Source organism: Phalangium opilio, unplaced genomic scaffold, assembly GCF_054372755.1.
Source record: "Phalangium opilio isolate 3A_F unplaced genomic scaffold, DU_Popi_V2 ptg001304l_1, whole genome shotgun sequence".
Taxonomy (NCBI): domain Eukaryota; kingdom Metazoa; phylum Arthropoda; class Arachnida; order Opiliones; family Phalangiidae; genus Phalangium; species Phalangium opilio.
In genome coordinates this window covers 633,097-650,724 of record NW_028324256.1, presented here as the reverse complement: position 1 = coordinate 650,724, position 17,628 = coordinate 633,097, and the positions used below count along the sequence as shown (strand labels likewise).

Here is a 17,628-nt window from a genome sequence, read left to right as displayed (position 1 = left end):
GCAACTATTGCAGACACCTGCCATATTTTCCTTGGACTTTTGTTAAATGAACATCTTGCTCATAAGAAGGAGACTGTGATGAAGAGGTTTCGAAATGCCATTAAAGCCCCACATATATTAGCATATCTCCTTCATCCAAAACATAATGGTGAACTATTAGATGATGATCAGAAGGACGAAGCCCGAAGATGGACCAGAAGCATTGATGAAAACTTCATACAATATGTCATACCTTACGAAGCAAAGGATCAACCTTTTCCATCTTCCTATTTCACTACAAGTACCATTCAAAATATGAAACCAAATGTCTGGTGAGAAGCCGTTTCTAAAAGTAGTTCTGTTCCCAAAGATTTCACTAATTTAATTAGCCATATTTTGACATGTCCAGCTAGCTCAGCCTCAATAGAACGAATGTTTTCTAATTTGTCTTTTATTTATGGGAAACTTCGAAATAGGCTCAAAATTGAAACAGCTTCTAAACTTTTGTTCTGCTATCAAATGCTTAATAGAAAAACGCCTTGCATATTTGAATACTAAAATTTTATTTAGAAATAAAGACCTGAAATTTAAAATAAAAAATAGCTTTGTTATTTTTCTAACGTAACATTAACAAACATCGCGGAAATGCATTTAAAACTCGCTAGTTTACCACTTTGTAACCATGAATTTAGTTTTTGCCGGCTTTTTCCACGTGTCCCGGCAAAAACTAGTTTTTGCCGGGTTTTTGCCAACCCTGACTAAGGGCTCTCTTCAGTGTACACAGAAAAAAGTTAAGAAAATAATCCTTTTGCCTTATTACGAAAATGCAAAATATTTTTTATCATGTTTTAAAATGCTCATGTTTAGGTAGGAATAGTGTTTGAGTTTCAAACACCGTATGTTTTGGTCATATCTAGTAGGAGTGTGCGAATACCACTTTTGGGTATCGAACCGGTTACGGAGTACCAAAAGATTTTCGTTATCAAAATCCGAATCGAATAGTTTATTGCAAATCGAATACCGAATATTTTTACTTCGCCAATATTTAACTCTATTCTTGCGAATACTAGGTTTAACTATTCGCGATTAATCGGGTAGTAACCCTAATAGTAGGGTCTTTGTGCCGATACCAAAACATACAGTGGAAGGCAGGGAGGAGCGAGGAGCAAGGGGTAAGATGGTGGATGAGAAAATATCTAAGATGGAGGTCTGTGTATAGTGTAACCTTAAGGTTAAGCTTCTTTGATTGACGCACCCTGCTCTCGCAGCTACAAGGGGGCGTTGATTGACAGGTCAATGAAGCGTGTTCGATTCTCGGCTGTCGTTGTTCATAAAATTCAGTACGAAGATAGAGTGAATTACGATTCAAGAAATAAACAGTATTTTGAGATGTTAGTTAGACTAAAATTCAAACCATTAATTTCACCGGTATTAATTAAATGGGTAAGGGGGATTAAACCCCAGATTGTGCTGAGGGTGAAATATACTCATCTAAAAACCCAACTAGGAAAAATTATGGTTCCCCGTAAAACCCTGGCTCTACTGATTTTTCTAGATCATTTTGGAATAATTAAAAATACCCCATAAAACCCAGGTTAAAATTATGACGTTATTACCAATAATGCACAGTCAAAGCTGGATTTCTAGAGTATTCTGGAAAAACTAAAATACCCCGTAAAACCTGTAGCCATCTTAACTCAAAAATGAAATTAAATTTTCGATTAATCATTAATTTATAACAAAATACCTTAAATTAACACTATAAAGATAATACTAGCCCTTTAAACTTAAACCTATCCCTTTAAAATAAACTGAAAAGAAATTCTTTCGTACAATAGATGAGGAACTAGCCCCTCAATGTTGACACAGTACTTTCTAGAACGATCCTATACCCCTATATCCATAGTGTAAAATGAAATACCTAGCAAGTAAAATACTTTCCAAGAACCCAGAGAAATGTCACTCTGATTTAGACCCAAGCAACAAGACCTTGAGTCACTATCCTGGTACCTGGCCCGAGAAACTTCTGGAACATTTTTTTTAACCCTTAAACTGACCAATCCGTATTGGGTCCCAGATTTAAAAGTTTTGCCCTTGATTTCAATAGTTTCTTTTCAAAGGGGCATAAAATCTAGATAAGCCTTGACAAGTTTCAATAAGCTTTTAAAACCAACTCGAAAGAATAAAGGTCAAAGTTCTTACCGCCCTCCCCTTTTCCATTGCAAAAGTGGAGGAACACAAATATACGTTACAAGACTCGTAATGAAATGGTAGATCCAGACTGTTTCAAATCCGATTCTAAGTTTCCACAAAGTTTAGATATGGCTGTAAACAATAGTTTTATGGAGCTAAATTTGATTTTATCTTAATTTGTAGAAAAAGCACCGCAATGAACATGGTAAGTTAAACAACAGTTAATTCTTCTTTGGAAAAACCTTGATTTCATATTATTTTTATGGTTTCAGTAACACGGATGTTTTAGAAATTACCCATAAAATCTTCCGTATTGTTTTACCTTCATGCAAAGCTGAGCTAATTAGCAATTAGATAAGTATTTACGAACTAATTTATTAGCCAATTAACAATTAGACATAGAAACTAATTAAATTCAATTAGAAATTAGGCATCTATTTATCAAACTAATTAGTAAGAATAACTAATTTCCAATTAATTACTTGACTAATTAAGGTAAAAAAGTAACCATAAAACTATAAAAGTGCCCATGGATTTCCTACTTTGGTAATGCAAAGTTTTATGCTTTTAGGCCCTCGAAAAACGGCTGCGGAAGCCGTAAATTATTCTCGAACAAGATTTGCCCGGCTGGGCACAGGTGATACTTTTGCACGGCAACTGTCGAATTACTATTATTACTATTGCAACGACGACCTTCACGTTCCTCCGAAGTCGTCTGCTTCATTTTTTTTTGTTTTATTTATGGTTACAATTTCTCTCACAAGTGGCGCCTTAAGCGCCACTATCTCTTTGTAAAAGATAAAAAACTAAATGTTGGCGGGGATAAAAACCCCCGCCGCCGCCTGCTAAAGGGCAGTAGTTTTTGTAACGCGAACAAGTACGGACGTGTCTTTTGTTTTGCCCAAAATAAATATTGTAATCTAGTTCTATCTCTCTGCGTTATTCTTCCTACAACAATGGACTACTTGGTAATTATAAAGTCATGGTCAATAAGACCTTTAAACGGGTAACCTGGGAATTTCTTTAATTGCTAGTTTTTATTAAATTATCTTTGTGAGCCGTGAAATTAGGCCGCCTTTTCTACGTTTAAATTTTACGGTTACATAAAGTGGCGAGCTTGCCAGGATTCGTTAAGACTATCATTACCAATTGTACTTAACGCGTACTTGTGAACATTACTTGTGCCATTGCTTAAACTAATTAACTGTCGCGTCATGAATCCTGCCGATCCGCATGCTTAACGCGATTAACGCGCAGTTACCGGGATCCTATACTCCCCCGAGGAGGAACACTCCTCCTCCAAGCCTTGGTACTAGTCCTACGCATGGTCAAGGACAAGCGGCAGGAGGAATCCCACCTCCGCCGCCGCTACCGCAAGGTGCAGCGACCAATGTTTTGATCCAAACCATTCAAACACTTGCGACTACGTTAGCAAACATAGGAACTAGACCATCCGCCAAAAATAGGCCAAAACCACCCCCTGACTTAATATTTAGTGGTGTTGAAGGTGAAAGCGCGCCGGAATTCCTTCGGACTTTGACGGAATTCGCTGAATATCACAGCATGACAGACAATGACATTATCGCGCTTCTACCCCAAATATTAAGGGGCCGTGCATTAATCTGGTTTAGAGACTTGAATAGGCCTAATCAGACACTAACGTGGCGTACAGTAAAAGGCGCGTTTAGAGACTATATCTTTTAGGTAAGAGCGGAGGAATCCCTCCGCCTTGAAATAGCGCAGTTTATACAACCCGCCGGTGTGTCTTTTGACGCGTACATCGCGAGTATTACCGCGATGAATCAGAACCTACGCGTTCCGTACACTGACTCCGAACTTGTTGGTATTTGCAAGAGAAATATCCTCCCCGAAATACGCATCCATGTCTTCAACGACAACATAAGGACAATGCGCAGTTTTATAGAGAAGGGCCGCGTAACAGAAGAAATTTTACGAGCGACCCCCTCTAGCTCATTATATCCTAGAGACAGTGCAAAGTCTACCTCGCGTGAATCCAGTGGGAGAAGAAATTCTCCCGCAGCCGCGGTTTTGACTAAACCGCCGGGAGGAGTTGCGACATCAAATGCAAGAAATACCAATAGACCAAAGACTCCTACGCAGGTTAAGCCAGAATGTTATAAGTGCGGACTCTTAGGGCATTATGCAACAACCTGTCCGGACAAACAAGAAGTCGCGCAAAGACAGGCTTCGGAAAACGCGAAAGCGGGAAGGCAAAAAGGGGAACGTCTTCCCGCCGCGCGAAGAAAATAAAGCCCCTTATGGAAATTGGCTCTATGGATGTGCGTCGCTGTGAGGTAAATCCTCCCGTAGCCATAGAAGCTGTATATTCGCATGGGACTTTCGCGACTAGACTAGATTCAGGCGCTGATGCTTGTTTTATCAGCTTATATCAGTGGCGTAATTTAGTCAGAACTTTAAAACCAGACTTAGTCCTTCCGGAAGAAGAAGAGACTCAATGTATAGTGTTAGGCGTTGGACGTTAAACCTTTACAAAGGGACGCGCGCGAATAGACTTCCGCTTTGGACAGTTGAAACTAAAGCAGGAATTTCACGTAGTTCCCTCACTACCAAACAACTTTATTTTGGGAAAAAATTCCCTTTATAAACATCGTGCCGTTTTGTATTTATGTACAAAGACTTGTCAGATTGACGGAACAACGTTTTCATTCGTGCTTAATCTCCCAGGGTTAAAGACTCCGACCCCTCAGATTATAGAGGATATTGATCAAGCTGTCGCGTCGCCTACACTGAGTCCTAAACAGAAGGAAGACTTAAAAACTTTATTATTATGATTTCCAAAACTGTTATCGGAAAAAACGGGTCGAACTAATTTAGTGTACCACGAGATACACACTACCACCGATGTTCCCGTTAGTCAACGCGCGTATCGTGTTAGCGACGAGAAAAAACGGATAATTGAAGATCATCTTCACGAAATGATCCGCGACGGAATCGTGAAACCATCCGTTAGTCCTTACGCGTCGACAGTGGTACTTGTCCACCAAAAATGCGGAAAGATACGTTTCTGCGTCGACTATCGCGCTTTAAATAAAGTTACCGTGAAAGATCCGTATCCGCTTCCGCGAATAGAAGAACTATTAGAAAAAATGGGTGCCCCAAAGTTTATCACAGCACTGGACTTAAAGAGCGGCTACTGGCAGATAGCAGGCAAAAGCAAAGACTGCTTTTATCACGCACGCGGAGAAGTACGAGTTTGAGGTACTTCCGTACGGTCTATGCAATGCGCCGTCGTCGTTTCAACGACTCATCGACGAAGTCTTCAGGGATGGACACCACTTTTCCATCTGTGTCTATCTGGATGACATCGTCATTCCATCCAGTACTTGGGCAGACCATTTACAAGCTTTGGAATATGTCTTTCACCGACTGTCTTAAGAAGGACTTACGCTTCAGACGAAGAAATGTCGCTTTGCGCAAAGCGAAGCGACCGTGTTAGGGCATATAATTAAAGAAACGAGGGATTCATACTGATCCCTCCAAGACTAAGGCGATAATAGACTTTCCCGTCCCCAAGAACGTGAAAGAAATCCAAAGATTTCTGGGCATGGCGGGATGGCACTCACGATTCATCCCGCAGTATTCCAAGATCGTTGTCCCGTTAAATCATCTGAAAAAGAAAGACGTTCCGTTCCAGTGGAAGAAAGAACAGCAGGAAGCGTTCCAGGCCATCAAGGATGCGATCTGTATGGCGCCTCCTTTAGCGGCGTACAACCCTAAGTTGCCGTGTATCCTGACAACGGATGCTAGCGACGCCGGACTTGGAGCTTTCCTGTCGCAAATCCAAGATGACGTCGAGGTACCTATTGCCTATGCCAGTAAACAGCGAAGATATACCACCACGGAAAAGGAATGTCTTGCCATCCATTGGGGAGTTGGAAAGTTCCGGCCATACTTGGAGAACATACCGTTCACTGTGATCACCGATCACAAAGCGCTCCAGTGGTTGTTCACTCTGAAAGAACCAAATTCTCGACTTGTTCGTTGGGCAATGTACTTGCAGACGTATGACTTCAAGATCATACACAAGAAGGGAGTTGAGAACAAGGTTGCGGACGCATTATCAAGAGCGCCTGTCCCTCTATTAGCCATGTCCTTGGAAGACATGACTTCACCGTCCTCGTCAGAAGATTCCAGTCCAGCGGAATCCTCGTCAATGACGGCGACCTCGTCCTCAACCAGTAGCGGATTAGCTCCTCCCGCCAATCATGCATTGTACCACTCTTTCACGCTGGAAGAAGTACGAAAAGCCCAACAAGATGAAGAAGCCACCAATGACATCATAGAGTAACGTTTCTCCCCAAAAAGGGACAGATATTATACAAGAACGAGTTTTGCTTCGCAGTCCTAAAAAAACTGCATTTATACACAATCCGCGACAATTTCAAACCCACAAAGAGCCAGAAACTAGAAATTATTAGATGTATTGCATTCCGCGACGCTTTTTCAAACCCACAAAGGGCCAGAAACTAGAAATTATAATATGTATTGCAATTTGAAATGAAGTTTACTTAGTTTAATCGTTATGAAAAGTTTGGTTGTAATTGCGTAGTTCAAACATTTGTTATGATTAGAATTTTTACATCAAAAACGAGTATAAATGCGGCGTTTCGGAACAAAGAGCTAAATCAGCTACGATAATGACTCTAGTTCGAATTGGAGTTTAAAACTTATACAAGATGTAACAACACACACATGAAAACCTTTTCTGAATGTACGATAAATGTCCGAAATACGACACTGCTTTTAAAGCCACAAATCAGAATGAGGGACCTCATTTTAGGAGTAACAAAGCCACAATTTACTCGAAATAAGTGTTCTAATCTCTTCCACCGTGAAAAATGAAAATGCTAAAAGCTCATTTTGTATTTTATCGCCTTAATTATTTGACAGCGAAATGTTTTTAACGGGAACAGATTCTATATAATTTCATACGTCAGCATCTAGGCGTCCTCCCATTGGATTCAATCCCATTCGACCGAATTCCCAATCGACAGATTTTATCTGAAATATGATTTTAAATCCCGCCGTTTGCGCGGTTTCTGCCTATTGGGATTTTTTAATTAAGAATATTATTGTTACTTATAAGGCTATATAAGTTAATTTAGCGATAGGAACTTTCGTCTCACCGTGGCGCAGTGGAAGAATATCGGACTACCGTGCTACAGTTCTTGGATCGATTCCCCGAAAGAAAAAGTAAACAACGTAATAATAGTTTCATGCAATTGATTATTAATTTCATTTGAACTTAATTGCAGTTACGTTAGACAGTGTGGGAAACTATAAAGTAATAAAAAATACTATTGCAATAATGGCCTTTGAGTATTTGAAATATTTTGCGTAAATTTTATTTAAATTACGGTAATATTTTAGAGCGTTAAGGTTAGGTTAGGTTTGGTTGGGTTAGGTTTGTTTGGGTTGGGTTGGGTTAGGTTATGTTTTGTTAGGTTTGGTTGGGTTAGGTTAGGTTATGATTTGTTAGGTTGGGTTAGGTTAGGTTATGATTTGTTAGGTTGGGTTAGGTAGGGTAAGGTTAGGTTTGGTTAGGTTTGTTTGGGTTTGGTAAGGTTAGGTTTGGTTAGGTTTGTTTGGGTTTGGTAAGTTTAGGTAAGGTTAGGTTTGGTTAGGTTTGGTTAGGTTTGGTTAGGTTAGGTTAGGTTAGGTTAGGTTAGGTTCGGTTGGGTTGTGTTAGGTTGGGTTAGGTAGGGTTAGGTTAGGTTTGGAAGTGGTAGGATAACCGATTTTCCAAAATATTTTTTTTCATTGAGGTCCTTGCATTATAAAAGCGGGCCTTTTCCATTAAATTATTTTTATAAAGATTCTGGAACACTTAACACTACATTTGTTAAGTTCCTTGAATAAAAAATATATGCCTTTTCCAAAATATTGATTGTTTGACGAGTTATTTCAGGTTGGCTTTGATTCGGCTCGGTTACAATAGAGGCATCCTTTTAAACTTGGGATTTGACCATCACAGTATAATTATTTATATAGGATAGTGTATTGATAGACGCAAGCTTAAGAACAAGGGTATTTTCTTTAAAACCAAAAGAGGTATTTTTTAATTCGGTTTTAAAATACGGCGTTAAAAATATATCGTTTAATAGCGATGAAAATTTTAAGATAATAAACCCGCACATTTTGGCTACATGCGATCCAACGGGATTCGGTTCAATGAGACATTCGGTCTAATGGGATTCGGTTCAATGGGCCAGCAGCTAAAATACGTTCAAGTTATTATCTCCAGGTGAACCAACATTTTAATCGACTTAAAACTTCTCAAGAATGTTTTTCTGACTTGGCCATTAGCATTCCAAACTTGCATCCTTCTTCTTTGCGCCCGTGAAGCTGAAGAACGGAAGTTACAAGTTTAACCACAAAGGCTATTCTAGAATATTTAACCAATTTGATTTAATATTTTAATTTCGATCCATATCTGGAATTAAACGAATCTTTGAAATGCTAATGGCCAAGTCAGAAAAACATTCTTGAGAAGTTTTAAGTCGAATAAAATGTTGGTTCACCTGGAGATAATAACTTGGCCGTATTTTAGATCTCACTTCTTTTTACGGCCAAACAACTTGGCATATTTTTACAGAGATGTTTTTGTTGGGAAATATTTACCGTAATGTAATTGCCAGGCGTTCTTCGGGTGAGATATCTTCACGATAATTTGTATCCTGTTTCCTAATTCTATTGTCGATCAGACCCAATAATTCGTCAAAAGACGTGCTACTCATTCGCAAGTAAATGTCAAAGCGCTGTTCCCCCTTCCGATGGTGTGGGATCAGCGTGTGGTATTCTCCATATTTGTGGCGCAGTTTCCACCCAGGTGTGGGGTTGTACTCTAGCCGCTTCATATGTACACTGTCGCGTCGATCGCGATTTTTCCGCCGCCGCCACCACGCTGCGACACTTTCTTCTTGGTGTGGGGGAACCTTAAACCGCTTTAACTAAAAAATCAACTCTAACAAAATTTATTATTTAGAGTTGATTGGTTTTCTAAACAGGTGTTGTTTAAGTTTCCTTCGTATAAAAGTTACGAATGAAGAACAGAACGGCAAGTAGATAGATAAAGGTAAAATATGGCCTATTCTTTTCTTTTTTAAAGAAGTTGAGCAAACCGTGATTAGAGCCGCGTTCAATAGAGCTCAGTGCTACTGATCGGATTTTTGTTTTTGGATTTTGACGCCACGCTGCTGAGCGCGGAGCCAGCGTGTTGAAACTGTTTATAAGAAATAGTGGAAAGTTTTGGAGTTAGCAAGAAACGCGCTCTTGGGTGGTCAATAAGGGAGAGTTTGTGTGTCATCGACGAGAGCGTTTGACAGCTTAGGAGTCTTGGTGGCGCAAAAGCTTACCTGGGTTAGGCCCCATTCGTGGGGGGCTTTGGAAGAGGGGTTAAAAATTAAAAACAACCCTCTCCTTTGCACCAGCGAAAAGGGGGATTTTGTTAAGAAAAAATCAGTTAGATTCTAAGGATAGGCGAAATAAGTTTTACCTTTTTACACCAGTCAAATAAACCTTATATTTTTGTTTGTTACTCTGTGCGAATGATAATTTCGGGAGTATTTGAAAATTACTTAAATACGAATGATATCCCAACAACATAATGCAACATTTAGTGCCGAAACTCGGGGAAAATAGGAACTTTATATAATTGGACAAGTTAATTTGTAAATAATAGTAAATTAACCGGGAAAAATGGCGTCGACAACGGTCAGGAAACGAGGCAGTTTAAAGGCTTCAATTAGAGGTTAATGAATAAAATGGATGATTGCCTTAATACGGAACCGGTCGACACGAAAAGATTGGAAGTTTGGCTGGAACAACTTATTCAAAAGGAATCTTTACTAACAGTTTTGAACTTAGAAGTGCAAAATGCAATCACGGACAATAATGATTTCGACGAGGACTATCGAATTTTACTTGAGTATATGGAGGAAATTAGTGAAGCTAAAACATTGGCAAAACAACGTTTACGGGAAGACGCGGCGGGAAAAAGAGGACAGCGCGAGCACATCGGGACATTCGGGCTCAAGCGGTTGCTGCAAAGGAGAAAACGAAAAAGCGGTTTTAGTGAAACTACCAACTGTGACTATTGTGAAATTCAACGGAGACCCAACGCAATGGACTAGGTTTTGGAATCAATTTGATTCAGCAGTGCACTCAAGGGAGGACATAAACAAAATAGATAAGTTCACCTATTTAAATTCATATTTAGAAGGCATGGCTAGTAGAGCAATTAAGGGCATGTCGGCCACCGCATCTAACTACGATGAGGCAATCGACCATTTGAAAAATCGATTTGGATGCCAGGACAAGATCGTAGATAAACATATGAAGAACTTTCTACAATTGGAAAAGGTGACGTCATCTAAGGACATTGTAGCTTTAATAAGAATGCATGACTCGTTATAATTAGAAATTAGAAGTTTAAAGGCGTTAGATGTAGGGCCGGAAACCTACGGAACCTTGTTACGGACAATTTTAAAGGAAAGAATTCCACAAGACATTATTTTGGAATTTGCACGTACGGCTGAAGGAAAGAAAGAGTCGTGGGAGGTGATGGAATTAGTTGAATATTTTGGAGATGATGTGGAAAACCGCGAACGAGCATTCGGGTTTAAAAAGCCTGAACAAACAGCCCTCCGCTTTCGGACAGTCGCGATAACCCTAGTAAAGGTAAGGATGGAAGAAATCACTGGAAAGGAAAAGGACAGACGCCTAGTCGGGTACCAACCGCGTTGTCTCTAGCTACGGTGGTAGAGTGAAGGAACTGTATGTTTTGCGAGGACAGCGGGCATCAGTCAAGCGCGTGCGGGGAAACAACGGTCGAACAAAAGTGTGCTATCCTTAAGAGGAAGGGGAGGTGTTACGTGTGTCTTGGAACGCGTCATAACGCGAAAAACTGTTGGGACAGGACAGAACTTGAAGTTTGTTCTAAATGTAATTTCAAACATCATCCAATTCTATGTTTGAGCAAGGAACAGTCAGCAAACGGTATCGCGACGGGACCGTCGGTAAGCGGACAACCGAATCTTGACGGTAGTAACGGAACGGAAGGCACGGTTACTTGTTCAACGGCAACAAACCCAATGAACATGAGAACTATATATCTCCAATCGGCGCAGGCAACGCTTCGTGGGCCGGAACAGCAACAAGAAAGGCTTCGCTGCCTGTTCGATAGCGCAAGTCATCGAACATTCATCAAGGAAGAAATCTCGCGTCGTTGTAACTTAACAGTTATCGGCGAAGAAATTCTGGAAGTATACAGATTTGAAAGCGATACCCCAGAGAGGGTTAAAAGAAGACTCGTTAGAATCACGCTGGAAAATATTCGAGATCCCAGGAAGAGGATCGAAATAGACGCGCTAGAGTCTCCTAATATCTGTAGCGCTCTCATTGCCATCCAAGAAGGTGACATGGCAGTGGAACTTCGAAAGAGAGGGCTGGAAGTTGCAAACGAACAAGATTCAGGCTTCACAGGCAATGGAGACCTTGGAATAATAATCGGATCAGACCACATGTGGACAATCCTGACAGGGCAGGTCGAACGGTTAGGAGAAAAACTGGTAGCGGTAGAGACTATCTTCGTATGGTCAGTACAGGGACCGAAATCGTCACATTCGTCTGCATTGTCAATTGGAGTAAACAGTGTCTCAGTAATGAAAATTGGGGTCATTGACGCTGAAACCTAACTGAACAAGCAAATTTAAGCTTTATGGGAGTTTGATTCTATTGGGATTAAGGAAGATGGAACGAAATCCCTAACAGAACTAAAGGTTTTGAAAAACTTTGAGAACTTTTAAGAATGACCGATACGAAGTGTGCCTACCATGGAACGAACAAAAGGAAAAGCATGGTGATAACTATAATGTGGCCAAAAGAAGAACTCTGAGACTAGCCAAGAGATTTAGAACAGATCCTGTATTATTTAAGGGATACAGAGACGTCATACGGGAGCAGGAAGAAAAGGGAATAATTGAAGAGGTTAAGGAAGAAGATTATTCGAATAATAACCCAAGGTATTATTTACCCCATCAAGCGGTCATCCGCGAAAACCACGATACGACCAAGTTACGAGTGGTGTACGACGCTTCGTCCCACGAGAATGGGGTGCCTTCGCTCAATGACTGCTTGTCTACTGGAATAAATCTCAATCCAGAGCTACTCGGAATTCTTATTCGGTTTCGAAAATTCAAAACGGCGTTCACGGTGGACATGGAAAAGGGACAGAGACGCGGTTCGCTTTCTGTGGTACGCAAATCCTCAAAGGTTGGATGAGATCAAAACATATCGAATAACCAAAGTACCATTTGGAGCTTCTCCTAGTCCATTCCTGCTTTCGGCTACGATACATCATCACCTTAAGAAGCATGAAGATGAACAGGGCAAACTCTGTCAACTACTGAAGGAAGGAGCGTACGTGGATGACACGATTTCCGGGGCTTCAGGAGATCAGGAAGCGTACGAGATATCAGTAAAGGCAAAAGAATTAATGAAGAAGGCAGGGATGAACCTTCGAAAATGGCGCACAAATTCAATGGCATTGCAGGCTAGGTGGGATCAGGAAGAATCAGAGCCCAAGTCGAACGTCCCGAGTCATTCATTTAAAACGGCAGAGCTCAAGGAGAACCTGAAGGTTCTAGGATTGATGTGGAATCCAGACGACACACTAGTATTCGATTTGCGGTCGCTCCTGGAATTTATTACCACCAAGGAAATAACCAAGAGAAGTGTCCTGAGGTGCGTAGCACGTATCTTCGACCCTATAGGGTTTTTGGCCCCAATCATCGTTCGAATGAAAATACTGTTTCAAGAACTTTGGCAAGGCGGGTTCAAATGGGATGAAACACTAACAGGAGAGTTAGGGAAGAGGTTCGAAGATTGGTGTGCAGAGCTTCCAAGGTTACACATACTCGAAATTCCTCGACATTATTATGGCGGTCTCACTGAAAATGAAATCTAAAGACGTCAAATTCACGTATTCTGTGACGCAAGCGAACGAGTGTATTCAACGGTAATATATCTAAGATACGAGAATTCAAACGAACTCGTGGGCGTCAAATTGCTCCTGTCAAAAACGAGGGTGGCACCCTTGAAAAGGATAACCTTGCCCAGGTTGGAGCTGATGGGCGCAGTCCTAGGAGCTCGGATGCCGAGATATGTCATGAACAATTTGCACGAGGAAATTTCAAGCGTCCACATGTGGACTTACTCGCAAATTGCGCTACATTGGATCAAGGGCAATTCTCTAAAATGGAAACCCTTTGTGGCCAACAGGGTACAGGAAGTCCAGGCAATTACGGAACCAGTTGTCTGGAACCACGTGAAAGGGACTGAGAATCCGGCGGATCTGCCAACAAGGGGCATGAACGTCGAAGAGCTGCTAACAAGCTACATGTGGTGGCGAGGCCCAGAGTGGTTGAAACTTAAAGAAAATCAATGGCCAACCGGAAGGAATAGGGCACCAACGGTCGAAGAGATTGAAACGGAAATGAGACCAAAATATCAGTAAGTGGTTCAAGCAAGCTGCGCTGCATTACCTAAAAACGAATCCATAATAGATCTGGCTCGTTTCAGTAAATTGAGAAGGGCAAAGCGAGTAATGGTATGGATCCTGAGATGGATATGGAATGGAAAAAATCTTGGGAACAAGAAAGTTGGTCCACTTACGGCAGAGGAAATGGATAAGGCCGAAAGGGGTTTGGTTATGCAGGCGCGAGCCGAAGACTTTTCTGAAGAACTGGAAAAATTAAGGAAAGGGCAGGGCGTGGGTACAAGCTCGAAACTTTGGACTTTAAACCCCATCTTAGATATTGATGTGACTATTTGTTTAGGAGGAACACTAAACAAATCGAACTTCAGTAATAGTCAAAAGCATACTTACATTCGATCAGGAAAGAATAGACTTTCAGAACTACTGCTCATGTTTCATCATTCCCGACTAATGCACTCTGGGCTACGAGAAACAATGGGAATCACAGAGGATGCTAAGAAGAGGGCACATCTCCTGACATGTGTAGGATCCACGGTCTACACAACCTTGCGGAGCATACTGAACCCAATCAAACCATCCGCAAAAAGCTACAAGGACATCGTCGACACTCTCACCAAGTTCTATAACCCTGTTCCATTGGATATGGCCGAAAGAGTAAAGTTTTACAACCGGTCACGTCACCCTGGAGAATCAATCGCCAACTACATCGCCGAACTCCGGAAGATGAGCGAATTCTGCAAATTCACGGACCTGGAGAGCATGAACAGAGATCGCCTCATTTTCGGTATCAACAATCAACAAATTTACGATCACTTAATCACCATTAAGGACGTCACCTTGGAAACTGCTACAACCATGGCTCTCACCATGGAAACGGCAGCAAGAAACTCCAAAGAACTGAAACTCATCTCCAACGGAACCAGTTCGAACGTAATCAACGCCATACACAACGGCAAGCGTAACCACAGATCAAGGTCATCGAACAGGAAACCACATGTAGTCACGTTTTAATGACCTGTCTTGCCTGATTACACAACCTAACCAAGGCAACACACAAACATAACAACTTGCTTCCATCTGTCGTGCGACATGCTCTTGTCCCTTTATTCACTGACGACACTAAGTTATCCAATCGCATTCGTAATATGGCTGATTGTCACCTCTTACGAGACGATTTGGAAGCTGTTGCGAATTGGGCACTTGAACATGATATGCGGTTCAATGCCAATAAGTGTGCGGTTCTTCATCTTGGTCGTCATAACCCGAACAACGTATACCTCATTTATGGTACCCCGATTCGTTCGCTAGCGACGGAAGAGGATCTCGGGGTTCTTTTTGACACTAAGTTGAAATTTTCAAGCCAATCCAACAAAGTCTGTAAGCGTCTCAAATCCACCACTGGATTGGTTCGGCGAAATTTTCACCATCGATCGGAGAAACCTATTCGTGGGTTGTATAACTCTCTAGTTCTACCGATAATCGACGAAGCATCGCCGATATGGGCGCCATCTCTCTTAGGTGATGCCAAGATGATGCAAAAGGCTCAAAATGCTTTTTCGAAGCTTCCGCAACGCCTATCAAGACTTCCTGCACCCGATCGTCTTTAAGACATCGCGTTAACAACATTTGCCTCTTACACGACTTTTTCCACGGCCGCCTCGATTTAGAAACTAGTGACTTTTTCACAAAATCCGCCACCATCACCCGTGGTCACGCCCTTAAATTAGTCAAGCCTCTTGTAAAATCTAATTTTCGCCTAAATCATGCCACTTTCACTGCAATTCATGACTGGAAAAATCTACCATCTAATTTAATTCAAATTGAAAATCGTCATACTGTTGAATCCGGCGATCCACAACAAGCCTGGTCGTTTAGACTTAAATAATAATTGAATTAATGGTTTTCCCAGGACCTTTTTTCCCATAGAAGCATAAGCTATGGGTTTTTTTATGGTCCGAATTTAGCTTAGTTTAGATACAGTTTAGTTAAGATTTGGTTAAGGTTTATTTATAGTGATACTTATGTTTGATATGTTTTATATGTAAAGACTTAAGAATAACATTGTACACTAAACAAAAATAAGAACTGTCGTATAGCACGGCTTGTAATTGCTAAGAAATACTGTACTATTGTAAAGGCTATAGTAATACATTTGAAGGGTTCGACGGATGGTTTTTGTTACTAGGATGTTAAAAGGCCCTCTTGCCCTGTAAAGTCATAAAACTTAGGGATGACGAATTTTGGGGAGCGCTTGGTAACAATAATAGGGGTAAAAACTTGAACTTTGTGTAAAACCTAGCAAAAAGCAAAGCATGAGTAGATCGCTTTGGAATCTTGGTGAAGAAGGAGCGATTGTTACCATCGGACAATGTAGAACGCAAACCGACTCTGCCGAGAGAGGTTGTAAAAGAAAGTCTTAGAAACTTTAGATAAACAGACGTGTTTTTAAGGAAAATTAATGTAAAGAAATGTTGATTTGAGTATGATTTAATAAGAAAATATAGTAATTAAAGAAATTATTGATGATTGCATTTGGAGCTTTATCGTTATTAAAATAATGACACACAAATAAGTTAGGGATTTAGATCGGTGTTTCAGTCCGCCGATGTGATATCAGGAGGGTATCACAAGCTCTTATGTTGGGATGGAAGTCGCAACATAAAATTCAGCCTTTTAGACATATTACACCAGTCAAATAGGATTCAATTGCAAAGTGATATCGTAAATCAGTGCAGCAGTGGCAGTAGAATAAATACATTTGTTTGCCAGTTTCCAAGGTCGAAGGAAACTGGTGATGATAGGTTACGCCTTGCAAATCTTCAGCAAACACAGTTACCAAGTTATGATGAAATAACTCAACAAGTAATGAAGGCACAAGAAGAAGCGTTAAGTGATGCATTGAATTTGACACTTTAAGCATATTTGACTGTCAGCTGCCATCGCCTAAAGGACACAATATTAGAGGACCAATTTGAGCAAGATTTGGAAGTTACAGATGATGAAGGTGATTTTGAAGAGAAAATAGAACAAGGTCTGAATGAGATACAAGCCTAGAATGACGATTGTAAAGATGATATTGAAGAAGACCTTACATTAATGTATTCTATGGGAGGTTCGAACTTAAAAGATTATTCTTATGAATATAAGTAAGCATGGGCGAATACCAGTTTTTGACTGTCGAGACGAATATCGAATAGTGAAAAATTTTCTTATCGAATACCGAGACGAATAGTTGTTTGGGAACCGAATATCGAATAATTAGGCTTAACTTAAAATTGCCCTTATCGAATAGTTATCGAATAGTCAGAAATAGAAGGATAAATTAAAATGCGATAGTTATTGATGCATTAAATCATGTTTGACACTGTTAATAGACATAATGGCTGAAGCGAGAAGAGTAGAAGGGTATGCCTTTGAACCAGAATATACTGAGGCTGAAATTCTACAACGCAGGGCTGCTGCTGCCGAAAGGAATGCTGATGTAAATCAACCGAACATCGACATTATACAGTTAACTGAAAACTGCTCCTGTGATGGAGGCTGTACAAATATTGCTTTAGAAACTGAAGATACTTTGGGAGAAGAAATACAAAAATATATATGTACCGCTGATACTCTAACACTAATTTATCTTTTAATAAGGGTCGAACCTGGTCTCATTAGTTTTTAATTTTAATTTAATCAAAAGCTTTTTAAGCACAATGCGAACGTACTATAGCTTTACCCATTTAATTTAATATTTACCCTAGACAACTTAATTAATAATCTTTAGATAAAAGTATTTAATTTTAATTTTAGTATAAAGTAGTAAAGATTAGAAATATGTTCCATATATTACTACATACTAGGTTATTAAGTAAATATATATCCTTACACCTTCATTGAAATTATAGCAATATTATATTACAAGATGATTG

The 17,628-nt window shown here is 40.3% G+C and overlaps 2 protein-coding genes across 2 annotated transcripts; both read left to right on the top strand.

The window, feature by feature from the left end:
* The first annotated feature begins 10,437 nt into the window (after nt 1-10,437).
* LOC149584001 (uncharacterized) lies at nt 10,438-13,729 on the top strand. Its single transcript, XM_089863977.1, has 6 exons — nt 10,438-10,575; nt 10,705-10,943; nt 11,009-11,783; nt 12,022-12,327; nt 12,377-12,957; nt 13,246-13,729. Exons 1-6 carry the CDS (start codon nt 10,438-10,440, stop codon nt 13,727-13,729), a joined length of 2,523 nt encoding a protein of 840 aa, XP_089720103.1.
* A 1,127-nt stretch (nt 13,730-14,856) lies between these two features.
* Nucleotides 14,857-15,318, top strand: LOC149584000 (uncharacterized). Its single transcript, XM_089863976.1, has one exon. The coding sequence runs from the start codon at nt 14,857-14,859 to the stop codon at nt 15,316-15,318; it is 462 nt and encodes a 153-aa protein (XP_089720102.1).
* The last annotated feature ends 2,310 nt before the right edge of the window (nt 15,319-17,628 follow it).